This window comes from Juglans regia, chromosome 7 (assembly GCF_001411555.2).
Source record: "Juglans regia cultivar Chandler chromosome 7, Walnut 2.0, whole genome shotgun sequence".
NCBI lineage: Eukaryota > Viridiplantae > Streptophyta > Magnoliopsida > Fagales > Juglandaceae > Juglans > Juglans regia.
The window spans coordinates 49,520,484-49,544,058 of record NC_049907.1 but is presented as its reverse complement, the minus strand read 5'-3'; the positions used below and the strand labels follow the sequence as shown (position 1 = coordinate 49,544,058).

The window sequence follows — 23,575 nt, the reverse complement described above, 5'->3', positions numbered from 1 at the left end:
TGTTTAGTTGTAAATTGTAATCAGTTTATTAGCATAAAAATGATCGAAAATGTATACCATTTAAGTCCCAAGTACGTGTTGGATTTTAGGTCAGAAATCCCCTTTTAATTACCGTATATTTATATTACTTGTATTAGCGTTACTCATTGCTTTTTTCCACTTGGTGTAGATAAACTCATCCATTTATTAATCCTGTTAAAAAAATCATATTTTTTGTTAAAAGTCTACTATTTTTGTGACCAATCTAGTTACCTCAATTTATTAGATTTTTTTTTAAAAATATCTCAGTATCATTTAGACTATATATAGCTCTTTTATTAGTCCATATGTGTGTGTATATATATATATATTGAAGTTAGTTTGGCAGTTATTGACTCTGACTCTCTACCATTTGGTCGTATTGGAATTAGTTTAGCAGTTTAGGCCTTGTTTAGAATTTAGACGGAACTATTCAGTTTAATTTTAAACTGAATTATATATTTAATTATTAAATTATTAAATTCATCTCAATTTAAAATTTATTTACATGTAAGATCTATAATATTTTTCAATTCAACACCTATTTACACGTGAGACCTATAATTTTTTTTAACTTTTTATAAATATATATAAATTCATCTTAATATCTAAATACATCTAAACTCATCTTAGGTGAGCTCTACAAAACTCACTCGATCATTTCAATTCATTACTATTTATAAAAAGTTCAACTCAACTCAACATATAAAGAGATATTCTATCCATATTTATGCCACGTCTTCAATCCATGCCAATGTCTATTTGGCAGTCTTTTTCTTGCATCTTCGAATTAATCTTTTTTATTTAACTGGTTAGTTCACTCAGTTTATTTATTTATTGATGGAGTTCACTCTTAAGTTTATGTAATCGTGTCAAATTATATATATAAAGTCAAATAATGTAGGTGAAAATATTGCACGAAGAGTAGCAATGGGTATAACTTTTTAAGCACCGTAACCACGCTAGCTCTACCCTCTGTTTCTACCTTCACAGTTAACACGTCCCCATCTCTTTCTTTTAAGCCCCCCGAGTTCCTCTGCCAGTTTCTTGTGTTTCACAAGCCTCTGATCATCTTCTATTATTGCCTCTCTTTGTCTCTCTCTCTCTCTCTCTCAATACCTTCTTCTCATCCCTTCCTCTCCGCTAGTCCTCTCTCTCTCTGCCTGTGGGCTGTTGCTTTGCAGTTTGCAGCCTTTTCTCTTCGATCCATTTGTGGCCATAGAGCCTCGAGACGGCCTGTTTTCTTCCCCCAATAACTTACGAAAGCCTGTCTCTCTCTACCCAATAACGTTGCAGAGACGAAGCTATACCTTCTATATCTAGCTGCTTTTGTTCGGTAGTTCCTGAAGAAAGTTTTGCTGTGAACATGGGTTTTTCATGTCAAGCGTGCTGTGTTGTGTAAAATCAATTTTAATTGGAAGATCAGAGAAAGAGAAGATATGTTGGATCTCAATGTTGATATTCTCTCCGGTTATTCGCTTTGTGATGAGAAGGAGGACGCGTTAATGGAGGTGGAGAAGCTCCTAAAGGGCTCAGGAAACCACATGGAAGACTCGGGGACCTCCACCTCCTCCGTCGTCAACGCTGAAGAAGCTCCCAATAACGTCCGAGACGAAGACTCTTCCAACAACTCCCCCGAGTTCATCTTCGACATCTTGAGAAAAGAAAATCATGGTATCCGTTCCGGCAAGGAGTTCAAAGACGAAACCCCGGCACCGGAACTCGTTACGAGGTCGCTTTTCCCCGTAACAGGAGAAACGGGAGGCGGGGAGTCAGAGTTCGGGTCGGGATTTTCATCGAGGCCTCAATGGTTGAACTTGTCGTTTGCTCATGACTCGGGTGGTCAGGCAGAGCTGAGAATTTTGCAGCAGAAGCAACAGCAGGTGAGGAAAAGTAGGCGGGGGCCGAGGTCTCGGAGTTCGCAGTACCGGGGAGTTACATTCTACCGGAGAACCGGCCGATGGGAATCACATATATGGTATTGATTATACGTATAATGAATATATGTTTGTTTGATCATAATAAGACGTTTTATGTCTCAATGATTTTGTTTTCTTTACTGATCTTGACTCTAATTGTATGAGCTTCACGTAAATGATTTTACCTTACATACACCTAAGAGTATATTTTCTTTGATGGTCTTAACTCATTTTCTTTTTGATTTACAGGGATTGTGGGAAGCAAGTATATTTAGGTAAGTGGACGATCTTTTATGCAATTTAACTTCATTATTGGGGAAATGAAAAATTCAGAGGGTTTTTGGATATCTTGATGAATTCGGATGTTGGGATTTATCAGGTGGATTTGACACTGCCCATGCCGCTGCTAGGTGAGTTTATTTTCTTGAATAAGGAAATTTACTTTATGCTTTGTTAAACTATCCTAATCATGGGCCTCTTGAATCCATGATTTCAGAGCATATGATCGGGCTGCGATCAAGTTCCGGGGAATTGATGCAGATATCAATTTTGATTTAAACGATTATGAGGAAGAGATGAAGCAGGTGGGAGTGGGACGTGTTCTTTCAATCATTATTTGATATCTGACTGATGCCGTTGATGAATCTTGCGTCCTAATTATAATTTCATTGATGTGCAGATGATGAATCTGACCAAAGAAGAATTTGTTCAAGTTCTTCGACGCCAAAGCACTGGATTTACACGAGGGAACTCGAAATACAGAGGTGTGACCCTGCACAAATGTGGTCGATGGGAAGCTCGTATGGGACAATTTCTTGGAAAGAAGTAGGAAACATTTTCCTTAGCTGAAATTGTACTTGTGATGATTTTGTTACTGGATGCTGTTGTCAAAACTTGGTATAAATTAAAGAAGTCGTCCTTGGTCAATCAACTTTTTTTTATCTATGAAATTATGATGCTTGCTTGCAGGTATAATTATGATCAGGAATTAGTTGGGATTTAGGTCTTGTTTGTTTTTGCAGATGAGTTGAGATAAAAGTTGAAAGTTGAATAATATATTATTATAATATATTTTTTTTCATATTATTTTTGTTTTGAGATTTAAAAAAGTTGAATTGTTTATTTTATTTTGTCTGGTAATTTGAGAAAGTTATAATAATTAGATAAGATGAGATGAGATGAAAAGTTTTGTAAAAGTGAGCGAGACCTTAGTCTTAACACAAATCTTCATTTTCAAATTCAGGCCCTATGATATGGCAGCCATCAAATGTAATGGGAGGGAAGCTGAACCCAACTCTGGGCCAAGCACCCATGAAGGGGAGATAATTGTGGATGACATTGGTCGAGGTAATATCATAATAGATTTCAATCTTTTTATTTAATGTTGTTTCCAAGGTAATTTCTTCATTGCATTCTAAAAAGTGAAGGATGAGTTCCCGGTTAATGAATATGTAGATGAATTCTATTGCCATGAATTCAGGAGGAGGCCATAATCTTGATCTAAGCCTCGGGATTTCGAACGGTTCTAAGGGGAAGGACAGTGGGATTGAATCTCATTTCCATTGCAACAGAGAGAGATTAATGGTAGTGTACTTTACTCATATTCAGTCTTTTTTACAATGCTAGCTTAGACACATTTTCTCCAACTTATCTTTCACATAGCTATTACCTTCCCATATTGTCTGGTAGCACAGACCATTTACTCTCACGTGGAAGCATATAGAAATTAAGTAGCATCAATACGACAAGTGATATCTGCAATAGCACGTGTTGTCAGCCATTTCATGATTGTTCTACGTCTCATTGTCTATGTATGTGTGTGTGTGTCTATATCCATGTATGGAGTATATGTTGCAGTCTTTCTTTCTTGACTTGTAGGTGGCACAAATAATTTAGTAGTGACAAAGACCATTCTGGTTAGCAGTAGTTACAAAAGCCCCAAATTATTGGCCATCAAAAACCTTCTTCTGTTACCATCTTCCTCTTGATTATGTTAAGATATAAAATAAATAATAAAATTTATCTCTTCCCATTAGTTTAAACACTCCCCCTTACTTAACCTGGCTTTGATATCATGTAAAATCACCACTTGTCTCAAAATCTTAAGTTGATGGATCTTCATGTTTGCATTTCCTTGCGTTGTTGCAGAAAATTCAAAACCAGGTTGAAAAAAGATTTGACAGGATCATGTAACTCGTACCATGTTGATAAAAAGAATTAATATTCTGGTTTATACTTTCACTAATCACACACACACATATGCGCTCAAATGTTTTTAATTGAACAGCATCAATATATAGTCTGATTTTCCATATCTTTATATTTATAATTAAGGAAATTTACACTTGATATTTATACAAGTAAAACTAAACTTATATTAATCTGTTAACTCGCAGGAAAGGGTAGGAGGGAAGATAGTAGAAACTGTTTCTTCGGCAAGATTTGCGAAATGGGCATGGCAAATGCAGGGCAATGGAATTGTTAGCCCAACGCCAGTATTCTCGAGTGCAGCATCATCAGGATTCTCTTCTGCCACTAGTACTATTGCTGCATCATCAGCAATCTTCCCACTCAACCCTCAGAACAATTATGTCCACAATCTCGGCCTACTCCATCTACCCACTACATCCACTACCAACATTTCTAACTCTATATATCGGCTCTAGGAGCTGAAACCCAAGATGCAATGAGTTGCCTTTAGTAGGTTAGGTAAGCAAGACAACTTGGCCAATCATATATATCAGTCTTGCACTGTGCAGAGATGTGTATGATCATATACTAATAAATATTATTATAACATGAAGCATATGTTGCTATGGTACTCTGCTCCAAACACTTTTTATCCTTTTGCATGCCCTATCTGTCTTTACAAAGGCCTCTTGTGTTGCTTATCCTTTTATTATTATGATCCTTATCAATAAACCAGCCCCTTGAGTTTGTGAATGTTTATGTAATTAGTTGCAGAAGATATAAGCCTGTGAATAATGTGTGGTTAGATAGATCATGTGTGCTCTCTCGATCGTCTATCACGTTCAGTATTATATAAAGTGGAAACATTCTCGCCGTATACAATCAGTAGTACAAAGCCTGAAAGCCGCACGTCATTCGAGCATATATTTCATTCGCAAGCAAAAAATGTACCCGTAATTGTTCTATTTTTCCCTCAACTTGTCTTTTTTCCTTTTGTTCTTCACACGACTTCTACAGTCAAAGAATTCTTTTCTGGTATCAAAATTGATGACGACTTACAACAACCGTAACTTCATTATAGGAGGTTCTATTTGAAAATTTTAAGGAAAAAAAAACACTTCACATCTCTAATTGTAGTCGTTTTAGATCCTAAATTACAAAAAAATAACACATTAATCTGCCATTTCATTTCCAAAAGCTCTCGCCCAATTTTTTTTGTTAAGATGAACAATCGGATTTTAGAGTGTGGAGAGCTTGGTTGTGTTTGTAGCGGTCCAGTTTGATGACCTGACTCAAATCACGTAAACCTTTGTATTGTGCGTGACTGATTTCACTTTTGCTTTATTTCTTCTCTTATCGTTACTAACATGTTCCTAACATGTATTACAATTTTCGATTTCAATTGCAAGCTCTAAGCGTAAAATTGTCTTACATATGTTTGTTGAAGTCCAGAGAATGTAAATTTCACCTAATAGCTAGCCATCGTTGTTGTTTCTTTGTCGTTTCAATAGATGAAGTTGATGGGGGCAACTATAATAAAACATGTGCACTTACAAGACCGAAAGAGAGAGAGAGAGAGAGAGAGAAAATCATTACCCAGATCCAATCCTGTGGCTAAAAATGCTAGGTGGCCGTATGCATCAACGTCAACCTACGCCAAGTTGCAAGATTACTGGGAATACCGAGATAACGTTTTTGTGCCTCCTCAACGTTCGTTGCATATGCAGGAATCAACCCATCGGTCATGATTTTCAGACAAAAATGGGGGCCCCAGGTCTGAAAACTTGTGTCCCGGCTTACACTTGATTTTTCTCGAGTCAACTTCAGCATACGGCAATTTGCAAGCGTACACACGACAGCTCTTTCTGGCGAGTTCTCGACTCTCTACGACATTAATGCGTAAAACTTTGTCCCTACAAAACAACATAGAGTTAGATGCTGACTCACTAGAGTTTTCATTATAGACCTCTTGAATCTAATCATGGTGGTTGGATTTTCTGCTCTGTTCCAATCATGGCGGTTAATATGGCCTGTCTTTAGTCACCTAGTTTTGCAGCTCCCACAATGACTTAGGAAAAGACTGGTTTTATAGTGACTGCATTTATAATCTTTTACCTATCAGTGACCTCCTCCCATCATCAATATTGCAATCACCACCTTCAGAATAGTACTTACTGTTCTGCTAAAAGAGTACAAGCATTGCTGGGCAGACGACCTAGTCTTCATCCTGAAATGGACTGCTAAATATGGTACAAGATTTCTTAATGCCTTATTCGGACCAGTTTTAGATCAACTCGCTAAAAATAGTACAAGAACTGCACTTGTTTTAGCCAAGGAAGCATTGGCTCTTGGAGCATGCCATTGTGGATAATGAAATGAACAAATTTATTTGAAAGTACGTTCACTTATTTACCTCCATCAGTACATTAATGAGCTATAATTTGTCATATTAGTTGGCATAAAATGTATGTAATTTTTTAAACTTTTTATAATGATATTGAATTCCATGAGGGCCGGTTTGGATTGAGAGATGACTATTCACAAATTTTAACTCACAAATCTTACTACTATTTACAAATTATCCCAATTCATCTCATCTCTCAATCCAAACGGGACTGTAGAATCTTATCCAAAAGGGGCTTTACACGTTAAGTGTTTTAAATATCAAAACTCCATCGAATATCTTTCACTTTGTACTGAAGTCGATTGTTATGCAGAATCGTATGCATGCCCTATTTGGTCAAGGAAAGTTGTTCTTTGATCTGGAAAAAAAAAAATGGGCTTCCTAAAGGAGAGTGGCTGATGATATCAAATGAGTGCAAGTTCTTTATTGATAGATCATGGGCCCAGAGAAGCTGGAATGGGGCCCGATAACTTTATGTGCCGTTATGATACAGTTCGGCCCAATTAAAGGCAGGCCCGCTTCAATCCGGCTTTGAAAGCTTAAAAAAAACGAAGAAGAAAAAGACCAACACATAAACCCTCCGAACAGAGAGACGCGCGTACACTCTCTCAAGTCTCGAGCCGCAGGAAAATGTGGCGGAGCATAGACGTCCACCTAAGAGCTTTGCGTCTCTTCCCCTCCTGCACACAACCCTCCTTCTTGCTCAAACCCATCCGTACAATCCTCACTGTCAACCCAAGGCCTCATGCTCTCTCCGTCCCCCAAAACCTAATTTCTCGTACCATCTTCAGCCCCGCTATCTCCTCGATCACCCCCGGCCTAGGCGCCCGCGGTTTCGGTTCCAATTTCGGCTTCATTGTCGTGCGGTGCGTTTCCTCGGTCTCTTCAGCGCCCACGTTGGAGTGGAACGAACCGGTGTCGTGCTCCGAGGTCGGTGACGGAAATAATGGCAGCGTGGAGGAGGGTACTAAGCCCTCTATTCCCGTCAGAGCCTTTTTCTTCTCTACTAGGTTTGCTTCTTTTTTACTTCTGTTTTCAACTTTCAGAAAGTTTTTATAAATTTATGGCTGTTTGGGTTTTCTATTAGTTTATTCATTTGGTAATTTGAAAGTGCAATAGAAAAGATGGGCGTGTTTGGGTAAATTGACTACAGTGGAAAAATATTTTGAGATTCGTTTAAATTTATTGGTTACATATTAAAAGTGTATTCAAAATGACTTACACTATTTTCCAGTAACATATGGAAGAACCGATTTTTTTCCCATATTTTCTTTTACCTTTATGTTTGCTATTCAATAAGGACCAAAATGCCTGACATTCTCTTGTGATTGTAAACTTATTGCGTACCCATAGCTTTTTGGAACATTCAAGTCAGTTTGTTGAGATTCTGCCTAAGTCTGAAGCGAGACCCTCCCCCCACAATAGGCACACACATTTGCGTAACTGAATTTCTGGTGATTCTTTTGTTCCGGTGTAGTGTGGATTTGCGAAGCGTAGTGGAGCAGAACAAACCCAACTTTATCCCACCAACATCACGAATGACCAATTATATCGTTCTTAAGTTTGGCAATCTTTCTGAGATCAATGTAAGTTTTTCTTCTTGGTCTATGTGACGTGAATGCGCTTGTTTTCTGCATCTTAACCGTGAAGTTTTGTATATGCTCTTGTTTTGTGATTAAGTTGAACCAGTTAATTAGGACAGTTCTTTGTTTCAGGGTTTGGGTGCTTCCTTGAGTGGAAGTAACTGCTGTTACATGGTAGTTTTTCAGTATGGCTCCATTGTCTTGTTTAATGTCCGTGAGGAGGATGTAGATGGATTTTTGAAACTTGTACAAAAACATGCATCAGGATTGCTACCTGAAATGAGAAAGGATGGTAAGCTTTTAATCTGAGTATTTTTATTGCACATAAGGTTATTGCGTTCATGTTTGTAAATATCTTTAAATCGTTGTGTAATGCAACTTTTTTGGAAAAATGTTTATCCAGCACGCATGGGTAGTAGCAATGGTCAGGGCTAAAATTATGACTGAGCGTCTTGATACCATAGAAAGTATAGTTTATCCTATTTGTTGCTTTAGACAGTTACCTTTGTATTTGTCTCTATTAATTTTTTGCACAAGCCCCTTAGGGTGTAGCATTGTGGTCAAAGAGCAGGTTTAAGATGTGCTGTAGACTCAGACATCCTAGGTTGATTTAACCCAGGAGATTTGGCACGTGATTTTGGAGAGCTGATTGTGCATTCTAGATTTATGTCCCAAGGGTGGGTTTGAAGTGCCCCTCCTTCGTGTGGTACTGTGTCATTAGAAAAAATAAAAAATAAAAAATAAATTGGCATGATGTGTTCGTTTGATTGGAAATAAATTACGGAATAACTAAGGTTCTTGTGTCTTGTCATTGATATGTCAATGGGGTTTCCCTTAGAAATAGCATGAATTTTATCAGTGAGTAAATGTCTTGAAGCATCATTTTACAGCTTGGTGAAACCTTTTCATTTGTTCTTTAAGGGAACTTAAAATTGTTGAACTTTCAAGTAAAAAGTTTTTTAACTCTTTTGCTATTATCTATTCTTTACTTAAGAACTGTTATACTCCAATGGATGATAAATTCTTAAGATCTTGTATGTTTGATTTTCTAACTTCGTCTCGATTTGAATGTGTTTTGTAAGTGTAGAGTATGAGGTGAGAGAGAAGCCAACTTTGAACACATGGATGCAAGGTGGATTAGATTACATTATGTTGCAGTACCTGAATATTGATGGGATCCGGACGATCGGAAGTGTTCTTGGTCAAAGCATTGCCCTTGATTACTACGGACGCCAGGTCAGTTTTGTATCATTATGGAAAGTTTTTATGCTGAGGGCATTTCTTTATAATTTGTGCTCACAAATCTTTTTTCTGCTCTCAGGTTGATGGAATGGTTGCAGAATTTACTGATATAAATCGTGAGATGGAAACTACTGGAAAGTTCAAAATGAAGAGGAAAAAACTGTTTCAGTTAGTGGGAAAGGCAAATTCTAATCTTGCTGATGTCATTCTTAAACTTGGGCTTTTTGAAAGGTAAAAGTTTAATGGCATGCATTAATTGAATGGTTGACGATGGTGAAAACATGTAAAGCCTAATAAATACATGATTCTCTCAAAGCTTTTTCTCAAAGCTGCTGGATTTGACTTTATGGAGTCTGAAGAAAATGGGAGACTTTTAAATGAGTGACAAGAAAAGTTAACGAAATTGAAGATGGATACAGTTTTCTCCTGTTCTTTGCTGTTTGCATGTAGTGTGGAAGCTTTTGCCCTAGCAGAAATGTTAGGTTTTGTCAAGTTTTTTTATGTATTTTCAATTAATGATGTACGACAAATAATAAAGATTTAAACAAATGTGATTTGTAAGTGAGCAAATTAAGTTAACAAAATGAATTTGAATTAGACTAATCACTAAACCAAAAGGAAGTAACAAAAAGCATTATAGATTTAGTTTTTGAGTAAAGCAATATAGATTTAAAAATGTCCACAGTTGTTTGTAAGTACGAATCAAGTCATTCTATTTTTCTTTAGAAGTTTTTTGAATTTTCATAATCTTTCTTTGACTAACATCATCCTGTGTCGCTGCTTGGACTATTGAGTGGGCAAGCACTTTTATTGCTATTTGTTCTTTCCCCTGGATGTTGCTGTTAGTAATGCTTGGCCGTATTGAATAGTGTGAGGATGATGATAATTTTAAGTGCACTGTGGGGGGTTCCTACGTCAGGATAGATAGTTTCTATAATGAACGATCCATCTTCGCTTGCTGACCTCATATCATATATATCTCTCACAATTTAGCTTATTCACTGTGTATGTTTGATACATCTAATGAAAACTTGACTGTTTTTTTACAGATCTGACATTGCCTGGAAGGATGCAAAATATGCTCAAATATGGGAATATCTTAGAGATGAATTCGAATTGACTCAGAGATTTGCAAGTCTTGATTTTAAGCTGAAGTTTGTGGAGGTGGGAGTTTTCCTCACATCCTAGCTTCTTATTGAGCTAACAACACGGTAATGAATCTGGTGTTTTAAGCTATGTGCACGTTGTACTGATTGTTTGTTTTCTCTTTGCAGCACAATATCCGCTTCCTTCAAGAAATTCTCCAAAATAGAAAATCAGATTTTCTAGAATGGCTCATCATTGCACTGATAGGTGCCGAAATACTTCTATCTGTTTATGACATAGTCCACCGGTCAGCAATTAATCTTTAGCACTAATTTCCAGTTATGCATAAGTTCAGAGCTCATACATTGTACTGTCTTATTGACTCTTGATGTTCTGTGTTTTCGTATACTCGCTCGTCAAGTTTTGTTGTCACTTTGTAACGTTTCATACCAGCCCATTTTTTGTAATTAACTATTTCAAATAGTTTCAAAATATTCTATTGAATCATATGTAAGTAGTTTCGAGTTGTGCCCTCTTCACTTAGTTTTTTACCAATGAGTTATATAAACTCTCCACTCTAATGCGTCCTGCTTTCCATGTACTTTACATCTTGTCCTAGTTTTTCCTGGTTATTCTGTGTTTCGGTGTCCTCTAAGCCTGATAGTGAGATGAGACGGTTTTAGATAAAAGTTTAAAATTGAATAAAATATTATTAGAATATTATTTTTTAATAATATTATTATTTTTGAATTTGAAAAAATTGATTTGATTATTGTATTTTGTGTGAAAATTTAAAAAAATTATAATGATAAAATGAGTTGAAATGGTTTCTCAATCTAAACGCAACTTAAGTCTGAACATGGTCACTTCTAATAATCACCTAGCCAACAAGATTCGGCTGTACCTAAATTTTTCTGGTTCACCTTAACATTTCCCACTTGTCGGACTTGCTGAGTGGTTTTTGGATATCTGACCTTCCCAGAACTAATAATTCATGTCTCAATTTCTCATGCTCACCTTCAAACTACCACAATGTTACTTTAGGATCGTTTCGGTAGCACTGTGGGATTGTTTTTCCCAACCCAAGAATAATAGAAAAAAACCCAAACAAAAATCTCTGTTTGAAAGCAATAAAATCAAGTACCAAATCATGAATCCGTATGTATATGTTGCAGAGAGAGACGTAGTGCGAAAGCGGCTACGAATCTGGGCAACAACTATGCCACATGCCAACGTTATTATTTAACACGCGTAACAGAGACCTCCACTTTTGATGTCCTACTGTGGTTCAACTTCGACAGAAAACTCCACTTTATTTGTTAATTTCTAGTGCATCATAATTCTGTACAGACGATGACATCTACGCCGACGCATTTTCTTCTTTTGATTTGAAAAATCATGGATGTTTGTCGGTGAATAGCATCCTCTACATTTGATTTGAATTTTATAATATATATTCATTTACTTTGATCGTTCTCTTTTTTTATTTTTATTTTTTAAAAAAAAGAGTTCGGCCATTGGCTATCAAATTTTTACGGCTCTGCCTCTGTCTCTCTGCTTGTGTCCTAACTTTCGTGTAATATTTTTCAGCAGTGAAACGTGGTTTACTCCTTTTTCATCAACTTTGACTTGTATAATGGGATTGTTGAAATTGACTCCTCGCTGGCAGTACAATGGTTTAAAAACACATTTATTACTTGATTTTAATACAAATTATTAAATCTACTTATTTAATTTAAAATTTTGGAGATAAATTATATTAATTTTATGTGATATCAAAATAGAGATCTTAAGTTTGAATTATAGCTCTATACTTTATTTTATTAAATTAAATATTTTACGTATTAGACTCACTCATTAAAAAAAAGTCTGACTATTCTATTAAGAATATAATATAAATAATTGAATCTACATTTTAAATAATTTAAACTTTTAGTACAAATTGTAAAATCACCCTGGAACGAAGTTCTTGATTTGCTTCAGCCTTCAACGGCTTGACAAGGTGGTAAGTACTTACATTGATCGATCAGAGAAAGCAATTTATTTTTTAATAATATTGTAATTTATTTTTTCTAAATATTTAAAAATATTAAAAATATATATAAAAGAAAGAAAAAAATAATAATATAACTAAGAGTAGCTCACGGGAGCTAGGAGTAGTGGGCCAGTGGCTATAGAGCCACCCTATCTTTATATTATTATATATATATATCCATGCTTAAATTAGTTAGTTAGGTTGCTTCATTATTATTATTATTATTTTATTTGAAGGGGTTGCTTCATGAACGTACGTGAAACTGGACATGCATGGTCCCAAGTTAATGTTCGTGGTGCATGCTTAGTCCTACAATTTTCATGCGGGTTCTTCAATTGTACCGTGGATCAATTGAAGTCGTGGAGGACCTCAAAAACCTAATCAGACTTCCCAAATGGTCTAGTACTTGGCGCCATTTTCTTAGCTAGGTGCCTTAGGCCTCGTTTGTATTTGTAATTTATTTCAATCCATTTCAACTTATCTCATTTTATCTCATCATTATAATTTTTTCAAATTTTTACATAAAATATAATAAACAATTTAAATTTTTTAAATTTCAAAATAACTTTCCTAAATTTCTACATCAAATATAATAAATAATTCAACTTTTATTATACTATTCATAAACCATCTCAACTCATTTTTGAATCCAAACTACTTCTTAATTATAAGACTCCATGTATGGTCGCCTTCAAATCCACCCGATTACTGTACAAAGATGACAAATACCATATATATATAGGAAAAATATAAACTCACAATATTTTATACAACACTTTATATAACAATGTATTAAAATGAGTGATATTTTTATAAAATATTTTATAAAACTAACATCATTTTATAAAAATACTTTTATTTTATAACATGTAATGTGAAAAGTATTGTGTAAAGTGTTATATGTTTATCACTACTCTATATATATAGAGACGGCTATATATTTCCTGATATATATATATACACACTATATATATATATTAAAAAATAATATCAAGAAACAAAATAATATAGTTATAATATTAAGGCTTCGTTTGGTTACCAAATTCTTCTTAACTCATCTCAACTCATCATTACAACTTTTTCAAATTTCAACACAAAATATAATAAACAATTCAAATTTTTCAAATTTCAAAATAATAATAATATTAAAAAATAATATTCTAATAATATTTTATCATCTCAACTCAACTCAACTCAACTCACTTCAACATCCAAACACAACCTAAATGTTCACTTAGAAGTTATTTGGATATATAAATTATCTCACTTCATTTTATCATATTATTATAATTTTTTTAAATTTTTATACAAAATATAATAAATAATTTAATTTTTTAAATATAAATAATATTAATATTAAAAAATAATATTTTAATAATATTTTATTTAATTTATCTAATCTCATTTTATCTAATTTCAAATATCTAAAAGTTTCATTAGAGTTAATTTCACTCTTCTTCCAACAGCGATAATAAATATATATATTAATTAAACCATCAAATCTGGAATTAATAGATGTCGCTGTCACTTTTCTTTACGTAATCATTCACATATTCCTTTTATTTTTCGATGGGCAACATAAAATAACCAAAACTATGGTACAAATTACAATAGAAGGGATAAGAGTGTTGCCCAAAATTTGATTAAAAGTTAAAATTTTAGTTAAAGTTAAAGTTATTAGAGGGGTTAATCGATTATCAATTAAAAAGTCAAATAATAATATCATATTAAATATTTTAATAATAAGTTTTTTTTATATATTTTGTAAATACATTCTATATACTAATTAATAATTTTATTTTATTTAAAATTATTTTTATTCAACTATTTTTTTTATCAACCTAATTATTCAATAATAATTATTGAGAATACTTTTAAAATAAAATATTATTTTAAAGATTAATAATCTCTGATTAAATTTAGAGAAATAAATAAATTTTTTGTAATTTTAAAGTGAATATTTAAAATTTTAACTATTCTAATACATATTATTTTTAGAAAAATGCTTCCAAAAAATATTTCAGATTTTTTTTATTATTATTAAATGATTAAAAAAATATTTTTTAATAATTTTATAAATTTATTTATTTATTTATTAAATATTTATAATAATTAAAAAAATATATTAAAAAAATTATTCTATTCAAGACATTTTTTTAATCCTAAATTCGGAGCCGTTGCAGGACACTATTTTTAAGCCAATAAGTCAAACTTTAGCTACGCACTGACATTTTCTAAAGTGTCTGTCAACTGCGACCACTGTCAATTGTCATCCCACCTTTTCTTGCTTTTTCAATTTACACTGTGCACTATTTGCTAGACTTGTTTATGCGCGTTTCTGTCGTACGTGTAAATTTATGTTGGAAAAAATTACTTTACCTATCAAATCTTATTGCTCTACTTGACTATTCAGTCAAAAAAATTATTATTATTTATTTAATAATTAAGAAAATAATTTTAAATATATTAATATACTTTTTATTTTTAAAAAATATAAATATAAAAATAAAAATAAAAATTATAAAATAACTAAAAGTTAAACCAAGCAATGGACGATGAGTAGTGATACACTAACAACTTACGTTTACTACTTTCTTATAAAATATAATTTTTTTAAAATTTAGATACATCAAATCAAAATTGAAAAGCAAATTCAAATTTTAAAAAATTATTATTTTATTTAATAATAGTTTAAGAGTAATTGGTAATTTATCATTTTTCCTAACGACAAAATAGTCTCACTCATTTATGTTTTCATTTTCTTAATTAAAAATTATTTTACCTGCTTCGTTTAGCAGGTAGCTAGCTAGACACCGGGCCTATATATCCTACCTAGCTAATTATTTGGACATGACCTTTAGAATTCTATCTCAAAGCATCTGCTGATGGTCAGACTCTGAGCTCAAACCTAGTCCAGTTCAGAGATAGAGAGCAAGAAATTACAATGGAAGCCTCGGAAATGCAGCAGCACTTTGAAGGTGGACGAGCATCTTATAAGGAATCCAAACGGGGAGGGTGGACTACCTTTCCCTTCATCATAGGTCTCACTTTTTATCTCTGATCTGAATCTGTCGTGTTGCGTTAACTTAAGCAGCTCGATCGTTCCAATCTGTTTTATTTGGTTCTTGTTTTCTTTGCTTTATTTTCATTTTGTTGAGAAAAATTATTTACATCAGCCTATTGTTGATGTAATCCTCAACACACTGAGTATGTTGAGTAGAAAAAAAAACAAAAATAAAAATAATTACAGTGTGTGAAGAGTGCCGACTGATGTATAACCGGACTCTTTTGTTTAATCATCATATATTAACAGTTGTAACCAATTAAGGTGTTGCTTAGCTAGGGTTATTTAAAGCTCGTTAACCTGATAGATCTCATGAATGATCCCTTTAGTTGCATGGCTGGGGATCTAATTAATTAGCAAATTGCACTGATTTTGAGCTGCAGGAAGTATGATGGCTCTCTCGATAGCAGTCGGTGGGTGGGCGTCGAATCTGATAGTGTTTCTAATAACAGAGTTTCATGTGAAAAGCATATCCGCTACAAAAATAAGCAACGTTGTCCTCGCTTGCAGCAGTCTCTTCCCCATTGCCGGTGCCATCATTGCCGATTCTTTCTTCGGCTCTTTCCCTGTCGTTAGCATCTTCGCCTTCGTTTCCTTACTGGTATTTATTAACAGAGCAGTGATACGTATATTTATAATTTTTATTTATATTTTTATTTATAATAAGATTCATTTTATAAATTTTATTTTTAATTTTTAATTTTATAATTTTTATTATATCAATAACTGAAAAAATAAATTTTTTATAAATTATTCTTAAATTCAAATAGGATATTAATATTATCGTTGCTCGATGGTTTTGACTTTTGATGAGAAGGCTCGACATTTCGTACGTAATGTGATTATGTGAGTTTGTTCTTTCTGGCGAGTACAGTTCTTCATTTCTTGATTTTAATCTTCGACAATTTCTTTTTTACCCCTAAGACCATCCGCCCCCACTAGCTATAAAGACTTTTTAGCCAAAATTTGGATAAGAAAACGTGTTAGAATTTATTATTATTTATTTTCTTCTTTGTTTCTTTTAAATGTTTTTTTTTCCTACAAATGTGATCGTAGTCGTTTTGTCTTTTCTTATTATTTAACATTTCTACTGTTATTTATGTTTTTATCATTATTGTTACATTTTTACCATTATTTAAAAGTGAGTTTATCATTAATAGAAAATTATAGATATTGAAAAAAATTATTGTTTGTGATATCTTAAAATAAAAATAATATTAAAAAAATATATTCTAATAATTTAATTTTTAACTTTAATTTCAACTCGTTTTTTCTTATCTCATATTATCTGTAATAACAAATGAAACGTAATGATATTATCAATGATTACTTCTTAGATATAGATAATAATAAAGAGCTGATAAATTTATTGGCCTATATATTGTACATAAAAATAAATTAAATGTAATTAATCCCTCTTAATTCATTAATTAATTTGTTTCCATTCTTGAGAATATTAATGCAGGGTACGATCATGTTCACCCTAATCGCAACAATACAGTCCTTCACCCCATCACGATGTGCAATCGGCTCATCTACGTGTGAAAGCCCATCAAATCTTCAATATGCAGTGCTGTATATGACCTTAACGCTGGCATCAATGGGGTCTGGAGGCACACGCTTCACAATTGCGACCATGGGAGCCGAACAGTTTGACAAGCCCAAAGATCAATCCGCTTTCTTTAGCTGGTATTATCTCACCTTGTACGTTGCAAATGTAATCAGCTTCACTGCCATTATCTATGTTCAGGATAACATTGGCTGGGGATTAGGGTTTGGTATATGTGCCATTGCAAATGCCATTGGTTTGGCTGCTCTTGTATTGGGAAAGAGGTTCTATCGCCGCGTTAAGCCAAAAGGAAGCCCTTTCAAGAGCATAGCTCGTGTGGTGGTTGCAGCAATTAGGAAAAGGAAAACATCTGCAACTTTTGGAAGCCATGAAGATTATTATTTTGGAACCACTGGGAATTACATGTTAAAATATTTGGAAGACAGGGTACCAACTAAAAGATCATTCAGGTATGATCAGTACTTACTTTAACTATATAACTATTTAATGAAATTCCAAATAGACAAGTCAAGCATCGTGCAGAGTATTTTTATAAAAAAGTGGATTCCAACTTAAAAAAATATAAAAAAACAACTCTATTTTTTTTAAATGAGATCCACTTTTTTACAAAGGATTTACAGCTTATTTATTTAGAATTTATACGTAACAATATTACTCAAATATTTATAAGTTAATGTTTTGCATTTGTGCTTATATATTCATGCTTACTATACTAAATCAAGTGCAAATAACAAAGGATGACTGCGATGTATGTGAAAATTATAATATTGGAATTATTTGGGACGTCAGACGAAATATTATATAGCATATATATATATATATATATATATTATTGGTGCAAACAAACTTGTCCTTCCATGATTAGATATTATGATCCGGAAGAGATTCAACTTTTCAAGATGATGGAGAAAATAGAACAAAAAGTATAGATAAATATAGTAGCAGTTGCATGCTCACCAACCATTGCTTCAATATAAATAGGTGCGTGGCTGGTATTAAATAATCCAAATCAACCATACATGTGTGTGTATATATATATACAGTTTTTTTAATTTCTTGGTTAACTATATATAATATATATGGTTTGTGGATTTTAAAAGCTACGTACCATAAAATTATGCATGCAGATTCTTGAATCGTGCAGCTCTAAAGACTGAAAGTGACAGGAAATCAGACGGCTCGTATGCAAGATCATGGAGGCTATGCACCATGGAAGAAGTGGAAGACCTCAAAAACCTACTGACCATCATCCCAGTCTGGTCTACTGGCATTTTCCTAAGTACCTCGATAGGTGTTTTTAATAGCCTTACAATCCTGCAGGCCCTAACCATGGACCGACACCTTGGGCCTAATTTCAAAATCCCAGCCGCATCATTCCTAGTGTTCAACCTCTTAGCTACAGCAATATCAATCTTCGTCATAGATTGTTTAATCCTCCCCACGTGGCAAAATCTAACTCACAGACCTATAACACCTCTCCGACGTATTGGAATTGGCCACTTCATCAACATCATTGCATTGGTGGGGTCAGCCCTAATCGAAACTAGAAGACTCCACGTGGCCCAGACCCATGAAGTGCTCGAGGGCTCGATTGTCCCCATGTCAGCCTCATGGCTCGTGCTGCCATTGGCCGTCTTGGGCATTAGCGAGGGTTTCCATTTCCCAGGAACAGTTGCATTGTATTATCAAGAATTTCCAGAGGCACTAAAAAGTACGTCCACAGCTATGGTATCGTTACTGATCGGAATTGGGCTCTTTCTAAGCACGATAGTTACAGACTTGATAGATAGAACCACAAGATGGTTACCGGATAATATTAACAACGGGCGATTGGATTGTGTGTTCTGGACGTTGGTGGTTATAGCAACTGTCAATTTTGGTTACTTCTTAATTTGTGCCAGGTTTTTCAAGTACCAAAATGTTGAAGATCGTGAAGACCTTGACGATGGAACTTCGGGGCTGCCTCAATAATAAGGTTAGAATTATATCTGTAGTGATAGACTATTGTACGCACTCATTTTAATAAAAGTATATTAAAAAAAATTTAATTCTTTAATAATAAATTTTACTTATTTTTTAAATAAATGTACGATACTTACATAATTTATGACTGTATTTAGCATTAATCGATTATGATTTTTTAAGTTGGTTATTATTTTATATATGGTTATTATTTAATAAATGATGTCCGACACTTTCTCTGATAATAATATATGCATTTACAAATCAAAGGTTGTCATTTTTCCTCTCATATGTACGAAATTTTTAGAAAAAAAAAATATATATTCAGAAGTCTATTAATCGCGCAATTCCCTTATAAAAAATGTCAAATCAAAGTGTTACATGTAAACAAATAGATAAGTCCCAGATATTACAAAGTCGATTATGTAGTACTTATCCCGATAACAGAGCATTAACATGAAATTAGGAAAAATCGTACATAAACCATTCACTCAATCAAATGACAACATTTCAACTCAAAAGCTAAGCTTTGTTTTCTGGTGAAGTAGGTCGTGACGTCGACGGTGGAGATGATTTTTGTGGCGACCTGGGGTTTTTACGCAAATACTTACGTGCACGCACATGCTTTCCGTTGATGGAGAAGTTGGCTTTGTTCTTGCCGTCAAGGACCTCTGTAATGGAGGAAGCTAAACGAACTACAAGGCGGGCATAGAGCGGTTGCTTCACTGGAAGAAGGACTTCTTGCATATGGATTGCTTCAATAAAATCTCCAAATTTCCTTTTATTATTATTATTATTATAAAATAAAAAATCAATTTACAATATTAGTACTGCATGCTCTCAATCCTGCCTAATAAAAAAATAATAAAAGAAAAAGTACGTACCTGGTGAAGAACTCTCTGATTTCGTATTCTGAAATGGGGTAACCTTTGGAGAATGTCAAGAAAATAGTCCTCTCATCTGGTGGGACGTCTTTCTCTTTCTCTTCTTCATCAGTGCTCAACTTTATTTGGCTCAAAACTTCACTGATCATCTCGCTGTTTAAAAACTTCCTCTGCACCGAAAGATCATAAGGATCAAAATCCTGTGAAGTCTCCGAAGGTACTCCTCCACTGACATGAAGAGGCAAGTATGGCAGAGCCCCCATGTGAGGATGACGAATCCCAGAACTAGAATTGTAATTCCAAACAGGCAAAAAAGGGTTCATGGTTGAACCGTAAAAGTTAAAGGGCTTAAAGTTCTGTGCTCCCTTTCCAAAATGACCCAACTCGCCTCCAATCCCGGTATTGTTTTCGCTTATTCCCTGTGCGAGTTTGACTATGTCCTCGAACGCTCTCAGGCAGACCTCGTTGGTAATCTTGGTGACTTCTTGAATAATTCCAATGCGATTGTCATGGAAGAAGCGGAGAGAGACCCCTGTTTTTGTTAAGTTCTTTATCAGAGGGATACTGTCAACACTCTCGGAAGCGAAAGGGAATATGTTGCTCTCTATGCAAGCTAAGGCCACGACCGACTCTTCGACAAGTTCGTTGAGTAAGGTGTCGGGCAAGGACAACAGTTTGGAATACACCATGTCGATTTCCTTGTCTACCATCTCGAGCCAGAGCCAGAGCGCCATGATTTGGGTGGCCTCCGCGGGGTCACGGCCTAGGTTAAAGACCAAGCGGCTGAAGAGTTTGCGGTCGATGGCGTGGAACACGTTGAATTCCTCTTGCGAGACTGAAGTATTTGCCAAAGAAGAGGATCTGGAAGGGGGTAAAGATGAACCTGCCATTGTTGTTGAACGTCGACTGGACTGGTTGATAATATAGCTTTGTCCCTTGTGGCGGTCCTGGCGGAATTGGATTTGCTTTTATAAGGATGAATAGGTTCCATTGGTGGCCTTTGGGAAGTGAATGTTGGAGACGAAGCGCCACTTCGAATGGGTGCCATTGTTGCCGAAATGGAAGGAATATATATACATATGTATGTGCGCTGGACTTCACGTGTGTTGAGATTCAAAGGCAACGGTCAAATGTCTTTCGATCTAGGGTCCTGTTCGGTTTTTACGGTTTGTCAGATATGCAGTTCGGAGAGATCCGAGCGGACATGAGGATGTGGATGAAGAAAGGGCGTGCGATCCTCTTGATGTTTACGTTGAGTAAGGAACCACAAATACTCATTTTTGTTATATACGGTTATTTTTATATATTTTTTATATGATTTATTAATATGATTAATTAAAATAATTATTTTATATTAAAAAAATAATACAGTCAATCGTATTAATTGAAAGCACAAAAAATAAATAAAAGTAACTGTACATAAAATTTTTATTTTTATTTTTTTTATATAATTTATTTTAAATGAAGGTCAATAATTACATAAAACTTGAGATTAAATAAGAAATGTAATGTATTAGATGAAGTTGATCTTATTGGTTAGTTATAAAATGGATTATATAACATATTTGCATAAATACAAGTATTCGTGTATATTAAGGTTGACAGTACCATGTCTCGTGCATTCGCTCTTCGAAAAAACTGGTGGTGTGGTCGTGGCGGGTCATGGAAGTGATGCCGCGAATGCTAAGTAATTGGATTTGGTGAGGACGTTAGTTTCTCGAAAATTTGAGGAAAAATAAAGTAAATTAATGTGGAAATTAATGTTATATTTTCAAATAAAAAATAAGTTGATATTAAGTAGCTTAATACTCATCCCTGCTCTGATGCCTTTTTGAGAATGGTGACGATGGCTAGATTGTTTTCTAAATGTGTTTTTAAAACTGATTTTAGCGCATTTTTTTGTTTTTTAATATTAAAAACACACACACACACACACTAATTCACTGGTGTTAGCTTTTTTAAACATTTTAAAAAAATAAAATAAAATGCACCATGTAGCACTTTTAAAAGGCATATTTAGAGGACAACCAAACATTTTCTTTTGAAAACTATAATCTGTCGAATTTATTTTCTTGGCAGGTTTGGTAGGCATTAGGCATTAGGCATGTCTGATGTCTCCTTACCCAATATAGGAACCTCACCATGCATTACATTCCTTAGCCATATATTATTTGTCGTTCATGCATGCTAACATCTTCTTTATCAATAAAACTTTTGTAGACTGTAAGTTCTTGTTTATTTTTATAGATAAGATAATTAAAATTAAAAGTTGAATAAAATATTATCAGAATATAATTTTTATTTTAAGATTTTAAAAAATTGAATTATTTATTTTATTTTATATATAATTTAAAAAAATTATAATAATTAAATAAGATGAAATAAATTGAGAATAATTATAAAAATAAAAGAGGTTGAGTTAAAGCCCACCAACAGCCGTGACCATGGAAAGTAGAGGCATGTACCTGCACGCAAGAATATATGCTACAGATAATCATGAAAATTAGGTCAAAATGCAGGGAGCAATGTCCATTTTGTGATAGGTTACAAGTCAGTAAGAAAGAGTGCATATATATCATGCTTATATTTGAAGTTAATTTATAAATTAATAATTAAATAATTACTTAAAACATATCACATTAATCCATACGAGTCTAATTTACTGTTATATGAATATTAAAATATGCTAAGACTTGTTTGAAAAGTGATATAAGATGAGAATTTTATTAATAATAGTAAAATTATTTAAGTTAAAACATTTTATTAGATTTTGAGAAATGTGGAATAAAAAGTATGATAAAGTTAAAATATTATTATAATATATTTTTTTGTTTTGAATTAAAAAAAATAGTATTGTCTTTTGTATATTGTTTGGAAGTTTTGAAAAATTGTAATGATTAGATAAAAAAGTTGAAAATTTAGGTTTCTTTAGTTACATAGATGAGATAAGAGTTGAAAATTAAATAAAATATTATTAAAATATTATTTTTATTTTAGAATTTGAAAATATTAAATTGTTTTTTGTATTTTGTTTAAGAGTTTAAGAAAATTGTAATAATTAGATGAGATAATATGAGATGTTTTATTAAAATCTTAAATTTCAAAAATATTTATATTTAAATAATATTTATAAATAAAATTATAAAAAAACTTGAGATAGAGATAGTTTGTGTGCTATCAAGCAAATCCTAAATGAAAAGAAAAAGAAAAAAAAAAGTGAAGAGAAAATTGCAAAGCAGTTCCTAAGGTCAAGTAAAATAAGTCGGATCTGAGGGGTTGGGAAAAAAAAAAATGGAAAATTGGGAAGGAGCGTGAGAGAGAGACAATGGGGACTAGCACTATAAATGAGGAAACCAAAATAAAAATGCAAACCGCAACCAACGGTGGTGATAAGCTTTAGGCCAAAAAGCTCTCTCTCTCAGATCCAACTCTCTCCTCTTTCCTCTCATCTCTCTCTCATTCTTCTCCAGCGTCCGATCACTCTCTTATACAAAAACAATCCCACCAATCCCCTTTCTCCTTCTCCTTCTCCCTCTCGCTCCCCAACGCGCGGCAAATACAAAACTAACAAAACCATAGCCTCTTAACCTCCACTCTCTCTCCACAGTTACTTTCTCA

The 23,575-nt window shown here is 33.7% G+C and overlaps 4 protein-coding genes across 5 annotated transcripts; 3 read left to right on the top strand and 1 right to left on the bottom strand.

The window, feature by feature from the left end:
- Window positions 1-1,022: 1,022 nt before the first annotated feature.
- LOC108997119 (AP2-like ethylene-responsive transcription factor TOE3) lies at window positions 1,023-4,886 on the top strand. Its single transcript, XM_018973255.2, has 8 exons — window positions 1,023-1,996; window positions 2,187-2,212; window positions 2,317-2,347; window positions 2,434-2,521; window positions 2,617-2,762; window positions 3,181-3,284; window positions 3,418-3,521; window positions 4,334-4,886. The coding sequence occupies exons 1-8, from the start codon at window positions 1,458-1,460 to the stop codon at window positions 4,601-4,603; spliced, it is 1,308 nt and encodes a 435-aa protein (XP_018828800.1). The 5' UTR covers window positions 1,023-1,457; the 3' UTR covers window positions 4,604-4,886.
- Window positions 4,887-7,106: 2,220 nt separating this feature from the next.
- LOC108997146 lies at window positions 7,107-10,981 on the top strand. The gene is made up of 7 exons (XM_018973298.2): window positions 7,107-7,541; window positions 8,009-8,117; window positions 8,247-8,406; window positions 9,202-9,350; window positions 9,436-9,587; window positions 10,406-10,520; window positions 10,631-10,981. Exons 1-7 carry the CDS (start codon window positions 7,162-7,164, stop codon window positions 10,766-10,768), a joined length of 1,203 nt encoding a protein of 400 aa, XP_018828843.1. The 5' UTR covers window positions 7,107-7,161; the 3' UTR covers window positions 10,769-10,981.
- A 4,367-nt stretch (window positions 10,982-15,348) lies between these two features.
- On the top strand, window positions 15,349-19,730 carry LOC108997009 (protein NRT1/ PTR FAMILY 2.7-like). 2 transcript variants are annotated; one of them, XM_018973079.2, is made up of 5 exons: window positions 15,349-15,518; window positions 15,925-16,142; window positions 17,007-17,560; window positions 18,239-19,086; window positions 19,622-19,730. In XM_018973079.2, exons 1-4 carry the CDS (start codon window positions 15,422-15,424, stop codon window positions 19,080-19,082), a joined length of 1,713 nt encoding a protein of 570 aa, XP_018828624.2. In that variant the 5' UTR covers window positions 15,349-15,421; the 3' UTR covers window positions 19,083-19,086; window positions 19,622-19,730. The 2 variants fall into 2 exon arrangements, with proteins under 2 accessions (XP_018828624.2, XP_018828625.2); XM_018973080.2 differs by having other exon boundaries at window positions 19,619-19,702.
- LOC108997052 lies at window positions 19,422-21,181 on the bottom strand. The gene is made up of 2 exons (XM_018973137.2): window positions 19,958-21,181; window positions 19,422-19,851 (listed from the first exon to the last, which is right to left on the bottom strand). The coding sequence occupies exons 1-2, from the start codon at window positions 20,845-20,847 to the stop codon at window positions 19,596-19,598; spliced, it is 1,146 nt and encodes a 381-aa protein (XP_018828682.1). The 5' UTR covers window positions 20,848-21,181; the 3' UTR covers window positions 19,422-19,595.
- Between the last annotated feature and the right edge of the window lie 2,394 nt (window positions 21,182-23,575).

Coding starts and splice junctions, on each gene's coding strand:
- LOC108997119 (XM_018973255.2), top strand. CDS start 1,458: ATGTTGGATCTCAATGTTGATATTCTCTCCGGTTATTCGCTTTGTGAT. Junction 2,522..2,616: donor ATGAGGAAGAGATGAAGCAG/GTGGGAGTGGGA, acceptor ATTGATGTGCAG/ATGATGAATCTGACCAAAGA. Junction 3,522..4,333: donor GCAACAGAGAGAGATTAATG/GTAGTGTACTTT, acceptor GTTAACTCGCAG/GAAAGGGTAGGAGGGAAGAT.
- LOC108997146 (XM_018973298.2), top strand. CDS start 7,162: ATGTGGCGGAGCATAGACGTCCACCTAAGAGCTTTGCGTCTCTTCCCC. Junction 9,351..9,435: donor TTGATTACTACGGACGCCAG/GTCAGTTTTGTA, acceptor TTCTGCTCTCAG/GTTGATGGAATGGTTGCAGA. Junction 10,521..10,630: donor TTAAGCTGAAGTTTGTGGAG/GTGGGAGTTTTC, acceptor TTCTCTTTGCAG/CACAATATCCGCTTCCTTCA.
- LOC108997009 (XM_018973079.2), top strand. CDS start 15,422: ATGGAAGCCTCGGAAATGCAGCAGCACTTTGAAGGTGGACGAGCATCT. Junction 15,519..15,924: donor TACCTTTCCCTTCATCATAG/GTCTCACTTTTT, acceptor TTTGAGCTGCAG/GAAGTATGATGGCTCTCTCG. Junction 17,561..18,238: donor CCAACTAAAAGATCATTCAG/GTATGATCAGTA, acceptor TTATGCATGCAG/ATTCTTGAATCGTGCAGCTC.
- LOC108997052 (XM_018973137.2), bottom strand. CDS start 20,847: ATGGCAGGTTCATCTTTACCCCCTTCCAGATCCTCTTCTTTGGCAAAT. Junction 19,852..19,957: donor ATCAGAGAGTTCTTCACCAG/GTACGTACTTTT, acceptor TAATAATAAAAG/GAAATTTGGAGATTTTATTG.